The sequence below is a fragment of the Myotis lucifugus genome, unplaced genomic scaffold (assembly GCF_000147115.1).
Source record: "Myotis lucifugus unplaced genomic scaffold, Myoluc2.0 scaffold_101, whole genome shotgun sequence".
Classification (NCBI taxonomy): domain Eukaryota; kingdom Metazoa; phylum Chordata; class Mammalia; order Chiroptera; family Vespertilionidae; genus Myotis; species Myotis lucifugus.
In genome coordinates, this window is record NW_005871149.1 from 478,002 (window position 1) to 494,621 (window position 16,620).

General features: G+C 37.9%; 1 protein-coding gene across 1 annotated transcript in view; it reads right to left on the minus strand.

The window, feature by feature from the left end:
* The window catches only part of SYCP1 (synaptonemal complex protein 1), a 63,807-nt gene extending 48,292 nt beyond the window's left edge, over positions 1–15,515 (minus strand). The window contains exons 1-11 of the mRNA XM_023757020.1: positions 15,283–15,515; positions 14,491–14,626; positions 12,995–13,079; positions 12,776–12,819; positions 12,542–12,598; positions 11,284–11,448; positions 9,903–9,970; positions 5,184–5,257; positions 2,539–2,597; positions 1,018–1,087; positions 376–449 (exon numbers count right to left, since the gene is read on the minus strand). Coding sequence (XP_023612788.1) covers positions 376–449; positions 1,018–1,087; positions 2,539–2,597; positions 5,184–5,257; positions 9,903–9,970; positions 11,284–11,448; positions 12,542–12,598; positions 12,776–12,819; positions 12,995–13,079; positions 14,491–14,598 — 804 coding nt within the window. The 5' untranslated portion in view covers positions 14,599–14,626; positions 15,283–15,515. The remainder of the gene's footprint in view (positions 1–375; positions 450–1,017; positions 1,088–2,538; positions 2,598–5,183; positions 5,258–9,902; positions 9,971–11,283; positions 11,449–12,541; positions 12,599–12,775; positions 12,820–12,994; positions 13,080–14,490; positions 14,627–15,282) is intronic.
* Between the last annotated feature and the right edge of the window lie 1,105 nt (positions 15,516–16,620).

Consider the following 16,620-nt stretch of genomic DNA (forward strand, 5'->3'; position numbering starts at 1 on the left):
GGGTTCGATTCCGGTCGGGGCATGTACCTGGGTTGCGGGCACATCCCCAGTGGGGGCGTGCGGGAGGCAGCTGATAGATGTTTCTCTCTCATCGATGTTTCTAACTCTCTATCCCTCTCCCTTCCTCTCTGTAAAAATTCAATAAAATGTATTTAAAAAAAAAAAAAAAAGGACTAGCATTCATCACATGTGCATATTTAAGTCAATGAAAACTAATTCTGCTAGGGAAAAGGCTGAATATTTAAATATATATAATATTAAAATAATCTAATAGAAATTTATCATGCAGTCAGAAAATATGTTTCTTTTGAAATTTTAAGTATTTTGTAAATTAGCAAATGCAAAGTATACAGAAAGTTAATTTTAAAAACACACCTGCTTTTCCTTGTCATTTACTTCCTTCTTGTATTCTTCTTCAAGGTGTTGGATTTTTTCATAATCTTCCTTTACTTTAAAAGTAAAACAAATATACTTTAACATATTAACATAATTGTATAACAAATAAAACTTAAATTTTTGAGATCTACTTAGCGAGATATCAAACCCCAAATGTTTCTAACAAGCAAAAACTGTTTTCTTGGTAATTTTAGTAAAATAGTGAATTTAATAGCAAAGTAACAATAACTTAAGAAAATTCTACTTTTACATAAAACATATATAAAAGTTTCTTATAACAGATTTTAAATACATATTGTTATTTTTTCATGCAACTTCACCAAGAAATATAAAAATAAGACCAAATCATACTTCTAAAAATTAAATACAAACCATAAGTTTTATTTCAGGAAAAGTGTAGCTTTGAAGCCAAAAACATATTTTTTAACATACGTCAATTCCCTGTCACATTCCACAAGATTCTGATAGGCTTAAAAAATCACATACAATACAAAAGTCAAAAGAGTTAGGCATCAAGTTGAAGGTATTTAAACATTAACAGAATGTAATAAAAATATAAACAGAATCTAATGAAAATATTTTTATATTTATAAAAATATAAAAATTAAATAGGATCCCTACATTTAAAATGCATTTCTAGTCTGGAATTCTCAGCTTGCACACGAAGTTCCTCAAAAGCTATTATCATTTTCTGAAATACAAAGTTTTAACTTTTAAGAATCATACTTAAGACTTTAAGTAGCTTTCTTCAAACTATAAAAATATTAATAAATTTTTATTACATGGTCATTACATTTAAAACCATACAACTTTGAACAATGAAAACCCTATAACTTTTGCCCTGACCGGTTTGGCTCAGTGGATAGGGCGTCGGCCTGCGGACTGAAAGGTTTCAGGTTCGATTCCGGCCAAGGGCATGTACCTTGGTTGCAGGCACATGCCCAGTGGGAGGTGTGCAAGAGGCAGCTGATCGATGTTTCTCTCTCATCGGTGTTTCTAACTCTCTATCCCTCTCTCTTCCTCTCTATAAAAAAATCAATAAAATATATATTTGTTTAAAAACCCTATAACTTTTAATAATTCAGTAATTTGTAAAAACGTATTGTCTATTGTGTTAGCTTCTCAGATGCTAGGTACTACAGACAAGTTACATAATATCAAACAGCAATAAAAATGATTACCACTTACTTAATAGCCTTAGTAGCAAAATCTATAATTTTATCTTTATTTTTACTTAGTTATTTAATATCTGTCTTCCCCACTAAAGCATAATCTCTGTGAGGTTCCTTCCCATAGGAGTCCAAATTACATGTTCATCATCTGGCAGCATGAGTTCAGTTCATTCAACATTCAATAAATCTTGATTTATAAAATTGGATGAATTCATTTATTCAATTAATAAAGTTACTGAGTATCTATAATATACCAGGTACTGTGTTAGGCACTTAAGATATAAGAAAAAGTCCTTATCCTACTGAAACCAACTTATATTCCAGTATAAAAAAGAATGCACACACACATATATGTACACCAGATAACTGTCATGTATTTTTAAGTACTCTTCAGAAAAGTTAAACGAGGTGAAGAGATTAATAATTTAATAGAAAGATATTTTAGATAAAGTAGTAAGGAGGTAATTAAAAAGAAGAATGAAGCTTATGAGTTTGCATAAGATCCTGGACACAAAAGTTCTAGACAAAGGGAATAAATTGAAAGAACCAAGATAAGAAAGAGCTTAACAAGTTTGAGAAACATAAGAATGACTACAGCAGAGAAGCAAAGTGGAGAATGACAGGAGATGGGATAAGACAGGTTAAGCAGGAACCAGATACATTAAACTACTATGTTTTTCAAATTAATGATTTTGTGTCACAATGTGCTAGTGTCTGACACAGAAGTAATAACTATTTGATATACTAAGTTAAATAATGTCACTAACATGTAAATTCAAAAGTTACCCAGTAACAAAACATTAACACTCATCATATAGAACCTGGGGAACTTTATTGGTGATATTATCATATGTCAACAAATAAATAATAATCCCTTTGGCAAGCACAGTTTTCTACAACTTTGTAGCTATCACTCTACTTTGCTTAGAAATAACTTTGTTTAAAATATTAAATTTTCACTACCACTTACCTCAATGTTATTATTTAGGTCCACATAAACTTGCCTAGTTTCTTCCCGTTCGTATTCATCTATTATTAATATAAAATATTTTAAAATTAAATTTTAAAACACTTATGATGCCAACAAGATAATAGTAAAATGCCTCAGGAAAACATTAAAATTTTGTGTCCGTTATATCTTATGAGCCCTTTAAAGTAGCACCAAAAGCAGTTTCATAGTGAGTCATGGTTATACTTTATATCAACCTCAAAAGCTTGGTGCTGTTCAATTATCTCTAATTTCCTTTCATAAAATTACTATTTATGAATTTATTCAAGTTTTGTAAAGTATAATTTTAGCCTTTACTATGAATAGGGGTTTAACAATTATTCTATAAGTATTTTTTCCCTTTGTATATTTAAGATTCATGAGGTACATGAAAGGTAAAACTTGCTCTTGTCTCTTGTTCTATCTCTGAGGAGGCAGAAAGGAAGAAAACCTTAAAATAGGAAGAGTAAGTTTAAGAATGGCCCCAAAGAGAAACCCCCTATGAATCCCTTATGACCTTTTTGTGTATGGTTTTAGGTGAGTAATGATTCCCTCTAACTCTACTCAAGCATTCAGTAAAACTTGGAGTTGGTAGGTAGTGATGCGGGGGATTAAGGTAGAAGGCAGTATAAGAAAATATGGTTTTTCCCCCAAATGAGGCCAGCAGCACAGAAACCACATTGAATTGGCCAGTATTAGTTCCAGATTCTCAATAATAGCTGCAAAACAAGAGAACAGCAGCTATTGCAGACTGAAATGTCAACGAGGAGTCAAACAACCAAAAAGTAGGTGGTTCTTTAGAAGAATATAAGTACCCTAAATCCTTCCAAAATACTGGAGAGCCCAGCTGGCATGGTCCTGTGAACCAGGAGGCCATGGTTCAATTCCCAGTCAGAGCACATGCCCACGTTGCAGGCTCCCAATATGGGGTGTGCAGAAGGAAGCTGATCAATGATTTTTCTCTCATCATTGGTATTTCTGTCTCTCCCTCTCCCTTCCTCTCTGAAATCAATAAAAAATATATTTAAACAAAAATACTGGAGAAACCTCTAAACTAATCATAGCACGTGAACAAGAGCTGAACTATTTTTATTTGAATATTAAAAACCTGGAAACCTTAAGGAAATAGAGGCAGAACACATCAGTGTTTCAACAGAAAGATAGTTCAAACTTCTTACTCCACCTATTCACTGTCTCATTTTCACTACCTAACATACAGCAACAAACCTTTATTCCTCAGAAACTATTTGTACTAAAGAATTGCATTCTATCACCAACACCTTCAGTCTTCCTACTACCACAGACTGGGCCTTAGACTCGGAGTTTCCCTTGTTTCAACACCCTGTGCAAAGGAGCATGGTGGGTGAGCACAGAAAACCAGGGGACCTGGTTGGGTCATGATGACAGGTACAAGGAACAACTCAGCAGCAACCCATGTGGACCATTAACTGAATACTAATCAAACTGATAAAAGACTCAATAGCTAGATGACTGAAAAACAAATGTCCCTCTACACCACATGGTATTACATATGCAGTCCCAAATTTAGATATAACCCCAGGGAAAGGGGAAATTCTCCCAAATTCAATAAGATTAAGTTTTTTTATGCCAGCAGAATCAAAGCATGATTTTTATAAATTAAGATTTTTTAAACATTTTAAGATATAAAAATTTTGTGCATGCTTGAGTTTGTTGACTAAAATTACTCAGAATCATATACTCTACAAAATTTATCAGAATACCAAAAAAACCAACAGAAGGGACAGCAAGAAGACACAACTGTGCAAGGTGAAAACTTTAGAAACTGCTAAGTGACCTGCTATACAATTATAAATATGAAAAGAGGATTCAACTATTTAACCAAGGGAGGTAAATTAGGATCAAACTCAGTTTGTCACGTAGTTTATTTAGTATAGATAGTTCTTGCCTTTATCTATGATGTATAAGGGAAGAAAATCTATATGATACCTATGAAAAAATACTATCAAATAAAGGAAAGGAAACAACATGCCTATCACTGAAAATGAACTCTACAGAATCCAGATAAAAATTTCAGAAAATTACTCAATGTTCTCAACAGAACCAAGATAGTATGGCCTCAATGGAAGAGGAAGATACAGTCATAAAGAAAGAACAGGCCACACATATAATAAGGCAAGTATTAAGCATTTTTTAAGAAAAAAAAAATCCCTCCTGTCACATCAAGATATAACCTTTAGTTCATTTTACAGTGGTTCTCAACCTTCCTAATGCCGCGACCCTTTAATACAGCTTTTCATGTTGTGGTGACCCCCAATTTCATTGTTACAAATTGAACATAATTAAAGCATAGTGATTAATCACAAAAACAATATGTAATTATATATGTGTTTTCCGATTGTCTTAGGTGACCCCTGTGAAAGGGTTGTTCGAACCCCAAACGGGTCGCGAGCCACAGGTCGAGAACCGCTGATTTAAAAGATCACCTAAAAAATGTTTAAAAGATTTTTCAAACCACCATCTGATTTGATCACTGACTTAAGAGAGCCTAAAACTAAATGGTGAAAAGACTATTTCTTCCACTGTGAACCCCCACGTTAAAATAATAATAAATTGATCAAATTACATAGAACAAGAAATATATTTACATTTTTTTGTCTTTTCTGCAGATCTGGTACAGGTTTCTTTCAGTAAATTGCATAAATGCCTTGTAGCATTATTCCTGGAACATATGAAACAGCCTAAGTTTAATCTGATTGCAAGCAAAATCATATAAAAAAGTTATAAAACATTATTTTTACAATTTTTAAAGGAATTCTTACACATATTTTGTATATATCATATTGTTCATAAATGACTATATGAAGAAAAAAATGAGCTGACTGTACTGTTATTGAAGCTGCCTCCATTTAAAAGTAAAAGGAATAACTCCTTAACAAGTTTCTACCCAAGTAGCTACCAATAACCTTTCAGTAAACACTTCTAAATTTGCCTAAGGGACTAAAGGTCAGAAGAGAGGGTTGGACTTTTCATTTACTAATTACCCCATAAATATTTCAGCTACCTTACCTTCAAAAACACAAAATAGGTAATATTCTGACTAGCCATTCATAATGTGAATAACAATACCTCTGATCACCTCAACAGATGTTGAGAAAGCATTCAATATTCATTTATGATAAATTCTCAATGAAAGTGGGTACAGAGGGAATGGTACGTCAACATAATAAAGACCATATATTATAACATCTAACATCATACTCAAGGTGAAAAGCTGAAGCTTTTCCTTTAGATCAGAAACAAGACAGGGATGCCCACTCTTGCCACTTTTATTCAGCATCCTATATAATAAAAAGCTAATATGCAAATCGACGGGACGGCAGAATGACTGGTCGCTATGATGCGCACTGACCATCAGGGGGCAGATGCTCAATGCAGGAGCTGCCCCCTGTGGTCAGTGTGCTCCCACAGGGGGAGCAGTGCTCAGCCAGAAGCCAGGCTCACAGCTGGGGAGCGCAGCAGCCTCTGTAGCAGAGCTAAGGACCCCTCAAGGGATGTCCGACTGCCTGGGAGTGGGCCTAACCCGGCAGTCGGACATCCCCCGAGGGGTCCCGGACTGCGAGAGGGCGCAGGTTGGGCTAAGGGACACATACCCCAGTGCACAAATGTCATGCACCAGGCCTCTAGTAGTATTAGAAATCCTAGACAGAGCAATTAGGCAAGAAAAGGAAATAAAAGGAATCCAAATAGGAAAAGAGCAGGTAAAACTGCCACTATTTACAGATGGCATGTTATTATATACTAGAGGCCCGGTGCACAGATTCATGCACTAGTGGGGTCCCTCATCATGGCCTGTGGGGATCGGGCAGAAACTGGCAGTCCAACGCCACCTGCCGCTCCCCCTCACTCCAGCCCCGCTGTGCCTTCCGCAGGCTCGCGCCCAGTCAGTCCCGAATGGGAGAAGCTCACGCCACTGCAGTGGCACTTGCAGCCGTGAGCTGTCTCTGGCATCTGTTGGTCAGCTGAGCGGCAATACCACTGTGGGAGCACACTGACCACCAGGGGGCAACTCCTTCATTGAGAGTCTGCCCCCTGGTGTTCAACGCACATCATAGTGACCAGCTGACCGGTAGTTTGGTCACTTAGGCTTTTATATATATAGATACATATATACATATACAGATACATATACAATATGTATATATATGTATGTATGTATGTACGTATGTATATATTAGAGGCCCAGTGCACGAAATGCATGCACTGGGGGAGAGGGGTTCCCCTCAGTCCTGCCTGCGCCCTCTCGCAGTCCGGGACCCCTTGCTCCTTACTACCCGCCTGCTCGCTCCTTACTGCTCAGCTCACTGCTCCTTAATGGCAGGCTCCTTATTGCTTGGCTCACTGCTCCTTAGCGCTACTGCGGAGGCGGGAGAGGCTCCCGCCACCACCACTGCGCTTGCCAGCTGTGAGCCCGGTTTCTGGCTGAGCAGCGCTGTCCCTGTGGGAGTGCACTGACCACCAGGGGGCAGCTCCTGTGTTGAGCGTCTGCCCCCTGGTGGTCAGCGCATATATTAGCAACTGGTCGTTCTGGTTGTTCCACCATAATAATGGCTTAGGCTTTTATTATATAGATAGAAAACCTTAAAGATTCCACCAAAATAACAAATAGAATAAATAAACTCAGTAAAGTTGCAAAATACAAAACCAATATACAAAAATCAGTTGCATTTCTATACATTAATTAAGAAAATAATCCCATTTACAAATGCATCAAAAAGAATAAGATACCTAGGAATAAACTTAACCAAGGAGGTGAAAGAACTATACACTGGAAACTCTAAGACATTGATTAAAGAAACTGAAGAAGATACAAATAAATGTAAAGATATTCTGCACTCATGGATTCGGAGAAATAATATGTATAAATGTCCCTACTAGCCAAAGCAATCTAGAGATTCAGTGCAATCCTTATGAAAATTCCAATGGCATTTTTCACAGAAATAGAACAATCAATCATAAAGTTTGTATGGAACCACAAAGACCCTGAATAGCCAAAGTAATCTTGATAAAAAGGAACAAAGTTGGAGGCATCACACTTCCTGATTTCAAACTATATTACAAAGCTATAGTAGTCAAAGCAATATGGTATTGGCACAAAAACAGATACATAGATTAATGTAACAAAATAGAGAAACCAGTAATAAACCCAAGAATATACAGTCAATTCATTTATGACAAAAGAGTCAAGAATACACAATGGAAAAAGGACAGCCTCTTCAATAAACATGATTTCAGACACCAGTCACAAGCCCAGGTTGTTACCTGTATCTCTGACCCACTGGCTATATACATCAGAGGTTCCCAAGTCCTTTTCCTTAAGTTCAATTAATTTCTTAGAATGGCTCCCAGAACTCAGAGAAACGATTTACTTACCAGAGTACCAGTTTATTATACAACTATATAACTCAGGAACAGCCAAACGGAAAAGATACATAGGGCCAGGTATTTGGAAACAATGTGGAGCTCCAATGCTTTCTCCCCAAATCTTTAGGTGTTCACCAACCCAGAAGCTCTCTGAACACTATCCTTTGGGGTCTTTACGGAGGCTTCATTACATTGTTAGGATTGAATAAATCATTGGTCATTTGGTAATTGATTCAACCTCCAGGTATTTCCCTCACTGGAGGCGGAAGTGGGAGCAGGAGGACAGAAAGTTCCAACCCTCTAATCATCTTGAAGATTCTCCTGGCAACCAGCCCCCATCTTTAAGGTCCGAAAGTCACCTCATTAACAGAACAAGAGATACCACTGTCACTCTCAATACTTCGAAAATTCCAATGATTCAGGATCTATCTTATAAGACACTATACGAACTCAATCACATACCCATATAAAAATGACCAGTAAATACCAAATATACAGTACACACACGTTAGAAACTTCCTCTTCTCTCTCCCTTCCCCCTATAACCAAATTTCATTTAGGCAGGGAAAAAATTAAGGTGTAACATTTAAATTTATCTAGGAAGTCACAGGTTATCTTTCAACTTAGCTAAAACAGTCCATTGTGGCAACATTTTTCACTTAGCAACTTCACTAACAGGTTAAAGGTTTTTAGAACCATATTTAGTAAGTTTAACTTAAATCAAGTAAGGGATGAACAAATTCAGTACTCTATGTAAACCCATACATTATATCCTAACCAATATTTGCTTGACAGATGAATTGAACAATTTCATATTTCTATTAAATTCTGCACAATAGTCTAAATGAGATGATAAAAGCAGAAAATAAGGTTTAGCTATTGTCTAGAACAAAAGAAAGGAAAAGTCAAAGATGATATTCAAGTTTTAAGCCAACATAAATGGAAGAATCATTGGGCCACTGGCAAAAACAGGAATTCGAATGTGAGAATTAGCTTGGAACTAAGTTGAGCCCTACTTTGCAAGTGCTGCACCAAAAACAATAGTCAAACAGAAAGGTAGACAATGTACATAGGTAGTTGTAGAATTATCAGGTAACTTTTTGAAACCAGGTAATGGTTTTTCCTGCCTGACATGTTTAAAATTGTTTGCCAAATGCTAGAATGTAAAAACAGTATGTCTTCATTTCTCCACAGCACCCGGTGTGGGAAGCCGCCTATTGCAGTGATGGCAAACCTATGACACACGTGTCAGAGGTGACACGCACTCATTTTTCTGGTTGATTTTTCTTTGTTAAATGGCATTTAAATATACAAAATAAATATCAAAAATATAAATCTTTGTTTTACTATGGTTGCAAATATCAAAAAAATTTCTATATGTGACCATGGCACCAGTTTTAAGTTAGGGTTTTTCAAAATGCTGACACGACGAGCTCAAAAGGTTCGCCATCACTGGATTGTTTTCTCTAGCAGAGAGGTGTGGACAAGGAGCCCAGAATGCTGGTGACCCTTGAAGCCCTGGCAAAGGTCAGGGCTATGTACCCACTGTTTAGTCCAGACAATGGTAGCTGAAGCAACTTCCCCACCAGATAGTCATGTAAATCCTTACTGATAAGATAGTCTGTTACTGGTACTTGCCTAAGGGTTATCCCAAACTCAGTAAAATAATGGCAAGGCCTGAGCACAAGGGGAGTCCATCCTCTTGGGATGGGCTCTCGCCTGGCCCCCCAATTTCCAAATTATCTCGTCTCATCTCTTTCATTTGTGTGCAGCCCCTCTTCCAGATCCTGAACCCTGAACCACGCGGGACATGGGGGAACATACACAACCAGGTAGAATTTTACATATAAGTTAGTGCTTATAACAGAAAGTGCTCAATAAATTATTGTAAATTATTTTAATAAAAAAATTAGAAAGAACAAATTCATTAAATTATTACTTACTCTTTTATTAAATCTTTATTTTCTTGAATTCCTTCTTCTAATTTCAAACTTACTTTTTCATTTTCAAACTAATTTACAAAACAGAATAGTTCATCAAATATTGCTTAGCAAAATAAATGAGCATAACAGTGTAATATACAATTACATATGTAGTATACATCTGCTTAAAGAAGTGACTATAATTGTACATCTTTTAACATATATATATTGTTTAAAATATCAAATACTTTTGCTATGTAAACAATGCCAACAGTATTTCTTTGCTAACACGCTATGATGGGCCATAAAAATTCTTTTCTTTGAACACCAAAAAGTACCTTTTTTGTCACAGCTTATGGATTTCCCCTAAGACAATGGGTCTCACTTTCATCAATCTAAAATCAAGTTATCTTTCCTAAACATTTTGAAATGATGTTTTATCTTCATTCGAGCGGCTAGGTGTTTTATCTTCGACCTAGCCCAATGTTGCAGTTTCTCAACATTTTTCTATCACTATGCCATAAAAATTAAAGCTAAACAGTTTCAAATTTAAAGTTTTATCTATAAATGTCATATTATAAGACATATGTATTAAATAAAACATCCTCAGTAATAGGAATAAAACTCAATAAATCAGAATCATTAAATCAATATTTCCCTAATCATTTGCATTATCTTGTGCAACTCATCCTGTGTCCATTCTAAAGTTGAAATGCAATTAATATCAATGAAACTTCAAAAAACCAGTCCTTAAAATCTACATCACAGAAAGAAGATAAATGCAACTTACCCTGAAATAATACTTTTATTTTTTAATATATTTTTTATTGTTGATAGTATTACAGGTATCTCCCTTTCCCCACCATTCTCTCCTCCTCCCAGCCCCTTCCCACCCCCAACCCCCAGGTCGTCACCACCCTATGGCCTGTGTCCATGAGCTATGCATGTAATATGTAAGTTCTTTGGTTTATCTCTTCTTGTTCCCCCAACCCCACATTGAGGTAGTCTGTTCCATGCCTCCCTGCTTCGGGTCTTATTTTGTTGGTCAATTTATTTTGTTCATTCAATTCCATGAATAAGTGAGATCATGTGATATTTGTCTTTCAATATTCTATTTTAAACTGTATTATAAGATTTATTATACTACATTTTCAATTCCAAATCTCATACACCTGAAGTTCTTTTTTTTAATATATATTTTTATTGATTTCAAAGAAGGGAGAGGGAGAGATAGAAACATCATTGATGAATGAGAATCTCATTGATCGGCTGCCTCCTGCACGCCCCCTACTGGGGATCGAGCCTGCAACTCAGGAATATGCCCTTGACCGGAATTGAACCTGGGACCCCTCAGTCCGCAGGCCAACGCTCTATCCACTGAGCCAAACCGGCTAGGGGATACCTGTAGTTCTTGAATGGCTTTCCGCTGTGCTTCAATTATCTTTCTATTTTCTTGCAACTTGTTTTCTTTCTGCTTCAGTTCAGATTCTATATTCACTTTCCACTTCTTAATCCTTTCAGTCTCTTTATACAATTTTGAATATAGTCTGCTCATTGGCTCTGAATTCTGTTAAAATAGGTTTTCAAAGATTGTTAATTGTTCAAAATGTTAGTATAACCAAACCTATTCAAAATATCCATGAGTAATTGTTTCTGAATATTTGACACCAAATCTCTCCTCCTAATAGCACAGTGAAAGCTATATTAACTTTTTTGTACTCTAAGGCAATCCCTAGTTACTTTACTTCACAAAGTTACCGGTCATTTGACTAAGTTATACCTTGCTGAATAAAATCAAATAACTTCAAAATGAACCTAAGCCAGAAGTTAGAAATATTTTAGTCAAGGAGAGAATCTAGCTGGTTAAAAGCTAAAATAAATCACTCTACAAAAAATCTATAAACTTTAACAATGGTCTTGAAACATTTTGGAAATATAAACATTTGAAGGTTTAATAAAGAACATGAAGCTTAAAATACAATGATGAAAAATAAGAGTGAACACAAGATCTAACTTTCATTTAGCCTGATTTTACTTGGATTTCCTGCATTATTCATTTCTACATTACAAGGTAAAAGCTAGAGTTTTGTTTTAAATCACACTGATTTCTGCTCACTGATGCTCTTTATTATCAAAATATATAAAATAAGTTCCATATTTTAAAAATCTGTGATACTATAATCCAGCAACAAACATACAGTACTTAATTATTTTATTAGGTCATGAAAGTTCTCATTTTAAAGACATGTATGTGCCATTAGTAAGAACATTTTTACAACTAAAATCAAAAGGATAGCAAGTCCTACAAATTCCTTAGACAGTAAACCAGCCAAACAATCATACCTATTAATAAAAAGATTATAAAATACTGGGTTTGATCCTCAGCCTTTTCACATATTGCATCCATCTTCCCTCTTCTATTCTTGATTTCTATGATTTAAATTTAAATTGCCCCTAAAAAGCAGATGCCATTATAACCCAGGAAAATACAGAAGCCTAGAGTTTTGGCAATTTTAAATGAAGATAAAAAAAGAAGGGGGAAAATCAAAGAGTATACTTTAAAACATTAACCAATATTTCTTTTGAAGGCTCAAAAGAAAAATATATAAATAGTAACAAATGATTGCAAGAAATTTCATATGAATGGGAAATCTTCTGACCTCAAAATCAGAGTCCTTTAATCCTTCCTGGTAATGACAACTGTCAGAATTATCAACCTAAAAAATGAATAAATGTTTCCTATAAGAAAATATTTCTTATGAGAGTTTCTACACAGTAGCAATTAAATACTGAAGAGTAGTAATCCAACAACTAAAGAATTTTTTTCTTTTTCAAGCAAGCAGTTCAATGCCTAAACAGATTATATCTATCTATAGGCACTCTACTCAACTGACCTGTTCAAGCATGGTCAAAAAGTTAACTTTCTGTAAAGTAGCATCTGCAAGATAAAAGACAACAGATATTAAGTATGTGAACATCTTATTTTTTACATTAAGTATCTAACTTCAATGTCAAGGCTATCAATATAATACTGTTATATTTTCAGTATCTAGCAATGTGGATTTTAAAAATGCTTCTATGTGAGGTGATATATTGCTTTTCCAGTCTCTTACCTGAATCAATGTTCTTCCCATGTTTGGAGAGATTAGTCATTGCAAATGGAAAACAAGTGTCATCTTCAATATCTTTGTTGAAACTCTAAAAAAACAAAGAAGTTCTTAAACTGTCCCATACAACTCTGATAACAAGCAGTATAAAACAGTATAAATATATAGTTACACAAATAATATACATCTGCTTAAAAAGTGACTATAATTATAAATCCTTTAATATATATATAGTTTAAAATATCAAATGCTTTTGCCATGTAAATGAAGCAAAGAATTTATTTAATTAGGTATTCTCACTTATTAGATGAACCTAAATTATCTATTATGCAATATATGCTTTGTAAGTATTCAAGAATAACATTAGGAATTTTAATTAATAGCATAGGATATTAGTTTTCTTCAATTTCATTATGATCTTTCAATTTCATCATAATTAAGGATTTTTATTACATAATATTTTAATGTTACATTCTTGGCTAAAGAGACATAAGAAGTTTTCTATGGCATATAAAAATGCAAATATTCAGCCACAACCGGTTTGGCTCAGTAGATAGAGTGTCGGCCTGCGGACTCAAGGGTCCCGGGTTCGATTCCGGTCGAGGGCATGTACCTTGATTGCGGGCACATCCCCAGTAGGGAGTGTGCAGGAGGCAGTTGATCGATGTTTCTCTCTCATCGATGTTTCTAACTCTCTGTCCCTCTCCCTTCCTCTCTGTAGGAAACCAATAAAATATATTTTAAAAAATGTAAATATTATTTCATTCCATCTCTAATATGAAGTTCAACATGAAAAAATGTTTAAATAATTTAGTAGAAAAAGCTTTGTTTCGCCTGAGAAACTTGATATAATTCTTCCTTTAGATAAATGAATTTCCCTTTTTATCCTGCCAACCAGGAAGCTGAGGCAAATTTTAAGGTCAGTCACACTAATTTTTAGTAGTATGTCGACATACTTATCCCCGTGTTCTTAATTTATACTTTACCATATCATTGTCTATGTCCTAAAGGTTGCCTCTAATCATTTAAAGAAAGAGGAAGAGTTAAAATAACTAGGTTCCATTATGTCTGCAGAGCTCTAGAGCCACAGTGCTCACTTCCTGCCATGACTGTCTCCTGCACACATTATGCTCACTCATCCGGAGCGATGCTTTCAAATGCGTGGGCGGCCCCGCCGCTTCGCTCCGCGGATAGAGCGTGGCCTGCGGGCAGAAGGGTCCCGGGTTCCATTAGGTCAAGGGCACGCGCCTGGGTTGCGGGCTCGATCCCCACCGTGGGGCGTGCAGGAGGCAGCCGATCACTGACTCCCTCTCATCGTTGATGTTTCTCTCTCTCTCTTCCTTCCTCTCTGAAATCAATAAAAATATATTAAAAAACAAAATTCTCGGGTAAATCAGACTACATTAACTGAAAAGACTTATAAAAAATACCACCACTAAGAGAGTACACCGGCCTCATTTGCCTCGAGAACAGTCCAGTCCAAGGTTCAGGTGCAAGTTTACCTTGAAGAAACTGGACTCTCCTCCCAGGGTCTGCGGCTTCACTGCGGACACCTGGCTGCTGCTCACCCTCGGCGGCACGAACAGGGTAAACGGCTTCTGTTTCTCCATCTTCTCTCGTGCGGTCGGTCGGGACGACCTGTTGCCCCAAAGCGGGGAGGGGAGCGGGAGGGGTAACTGTTTCACTGTCTCATTAATATTTTAAAAGGAGAGACTAACCGGGGGACTCGTATGCATATAGGCAGCCCATGGGCACAAACAACAGTGTGGGGAAGGCCTGGGAGGGGTGGGTGCAGGGGGGAGGGGGAGACACCTGTAATACTTTCAACAATACAGATAAATTAAAAATTAACTAATTAAAGGTGACGTTGGTATACTCAGGGACCATCTAAAGGAATGGATGGGACTTTCGGTTGTCCCTGCGGGGATCCGAGCAAACGCACCCCTGTTTGTTCCCACCCTCTTTCCCTCCCCCTCCCCCACCAACGACGACGAAGACAAGAATTTTCGAGAAACTCGAACGCGGCATCACACTGTGACCTGAAAGGAAGGCGGGTTCCGCGTTCCCCGGCCGTTACACCGCCTCGCAGGGGGGGGGGGCGGGGGGGACAGCCTTGGGTTCTCGGCCCGCCACCCAGGAGGCTCGGAAGACCTGCCGCCTGCGTTGGGAGGCGCAGTATCAAAACAGGTCCGAGCTCCAGTCCTGGCCTCCATGAAGGAAGGCGGCACACCCGCCCGGTATTAAAGTCCGCGAGGCCCCGCCCGCCACCTGGGAAGGCGGCTGAAAGAACCTACCAGAACGTAGGCCTCGGCCTCCGAACTTCAGAAAAGGCGGGGACACCGCTCCACCTGTTTGGACAGCAGGACGGAGTGATGTGACGAGGCCAGGCGGCGGTTCAACGGCTAAATAACCGTCAATAACGGTCAACCGCGTAAGCCGTGGAGCACGCACGGCTGACATCTCGCGAGATTTCCCCTTGGGTCGGTAACCGGTTTTTTCCGGTATTCTGGCGCTCTGTGCAGGTCACGTGCTTTCAACTCCCAGGCACTGTTTTCCGGTATCCTGGCGCTCTGTGCAGGTCACGTGCTTTCAACTCCCAGGCACTGTGATGGGTGGGAGCTGAGCGTGGAAAACCCACTTCTGTCCTCGAGAGCTCAGCCTTAGGAAGGAAACGGAAGTACAGACAAATAGTTACAACCTCGTGTCGTCATGGAAAGGTGGTCATGTTTCCGGAGAGGTTAGGACTCAGGGAAGGCGGTGCTCACTGTGGCTTGGGGGGTCCGGAGAGGCCTGGTCACGTGCTACGCTTCTCTTACTGCAGCGGTTCTCAACCTGTGGGTCGCGACCCCTTTGGCGGTCAAACGACCCCTGTGGTCGCCTAAGACCATCCTACATATCAGATATTTACATTATGATTCATAACAGTAGCAACATTACAGTTACGAAGTAGCAACGAAAATAATTTTATGGTTGGGACACAATATGAGGAACTGTATTTGAAGGGCCAGAAGGTTGAGAACCACTGTCTTACAGAGTTGGCTAGGTAGGGGACGGGATGAAGAGTATTCCTGATGGAGTCGTGAAAGAATATTTGTAAATATTGTGGACATGTAAACCAACATTTTCCCTGTGGATGTAATTTCATAGCCTAATTGAACCAGTTAAATGAACACATGGTATGGTTGCGCCTGAAACTCTCTCCTCTGTAAAAAACTATTTTCCTCAAAAAATAAACCATGTGTACGGACTCAAATAAAATAAAAAAGAGTCTTCGTGGCAGAAGGAAGGTTGGTGAAGGCGCTGGTATTGGGAGAGATGCATACGAGAGTGAGTGAGTCCAAGAAGCGTGTCGGTTGTGAGGACGAAGTGGGAAGACGGCAGGAAATGAGACTGGAGACGTGGCAGGTGGGAAGGCCTCGCGGGGCCTGGACCTGCGCCTCCTGAATGGGACCCGGAAGACTGAGCAGAAAGGGAGGCACGACCAAGTTCAGAGGGAAATGTGTGGAATGCAAATGGCTTAGGCTTGTGAGGCTGGAGCTGTAGATCTAGTTTCAGTAGCTGAGTAAGGTGTGAGCTACGACAGTGGTAGTGGAAGTGAAAAGGTGTCAAATATAACAGGAACTGATAGGCTG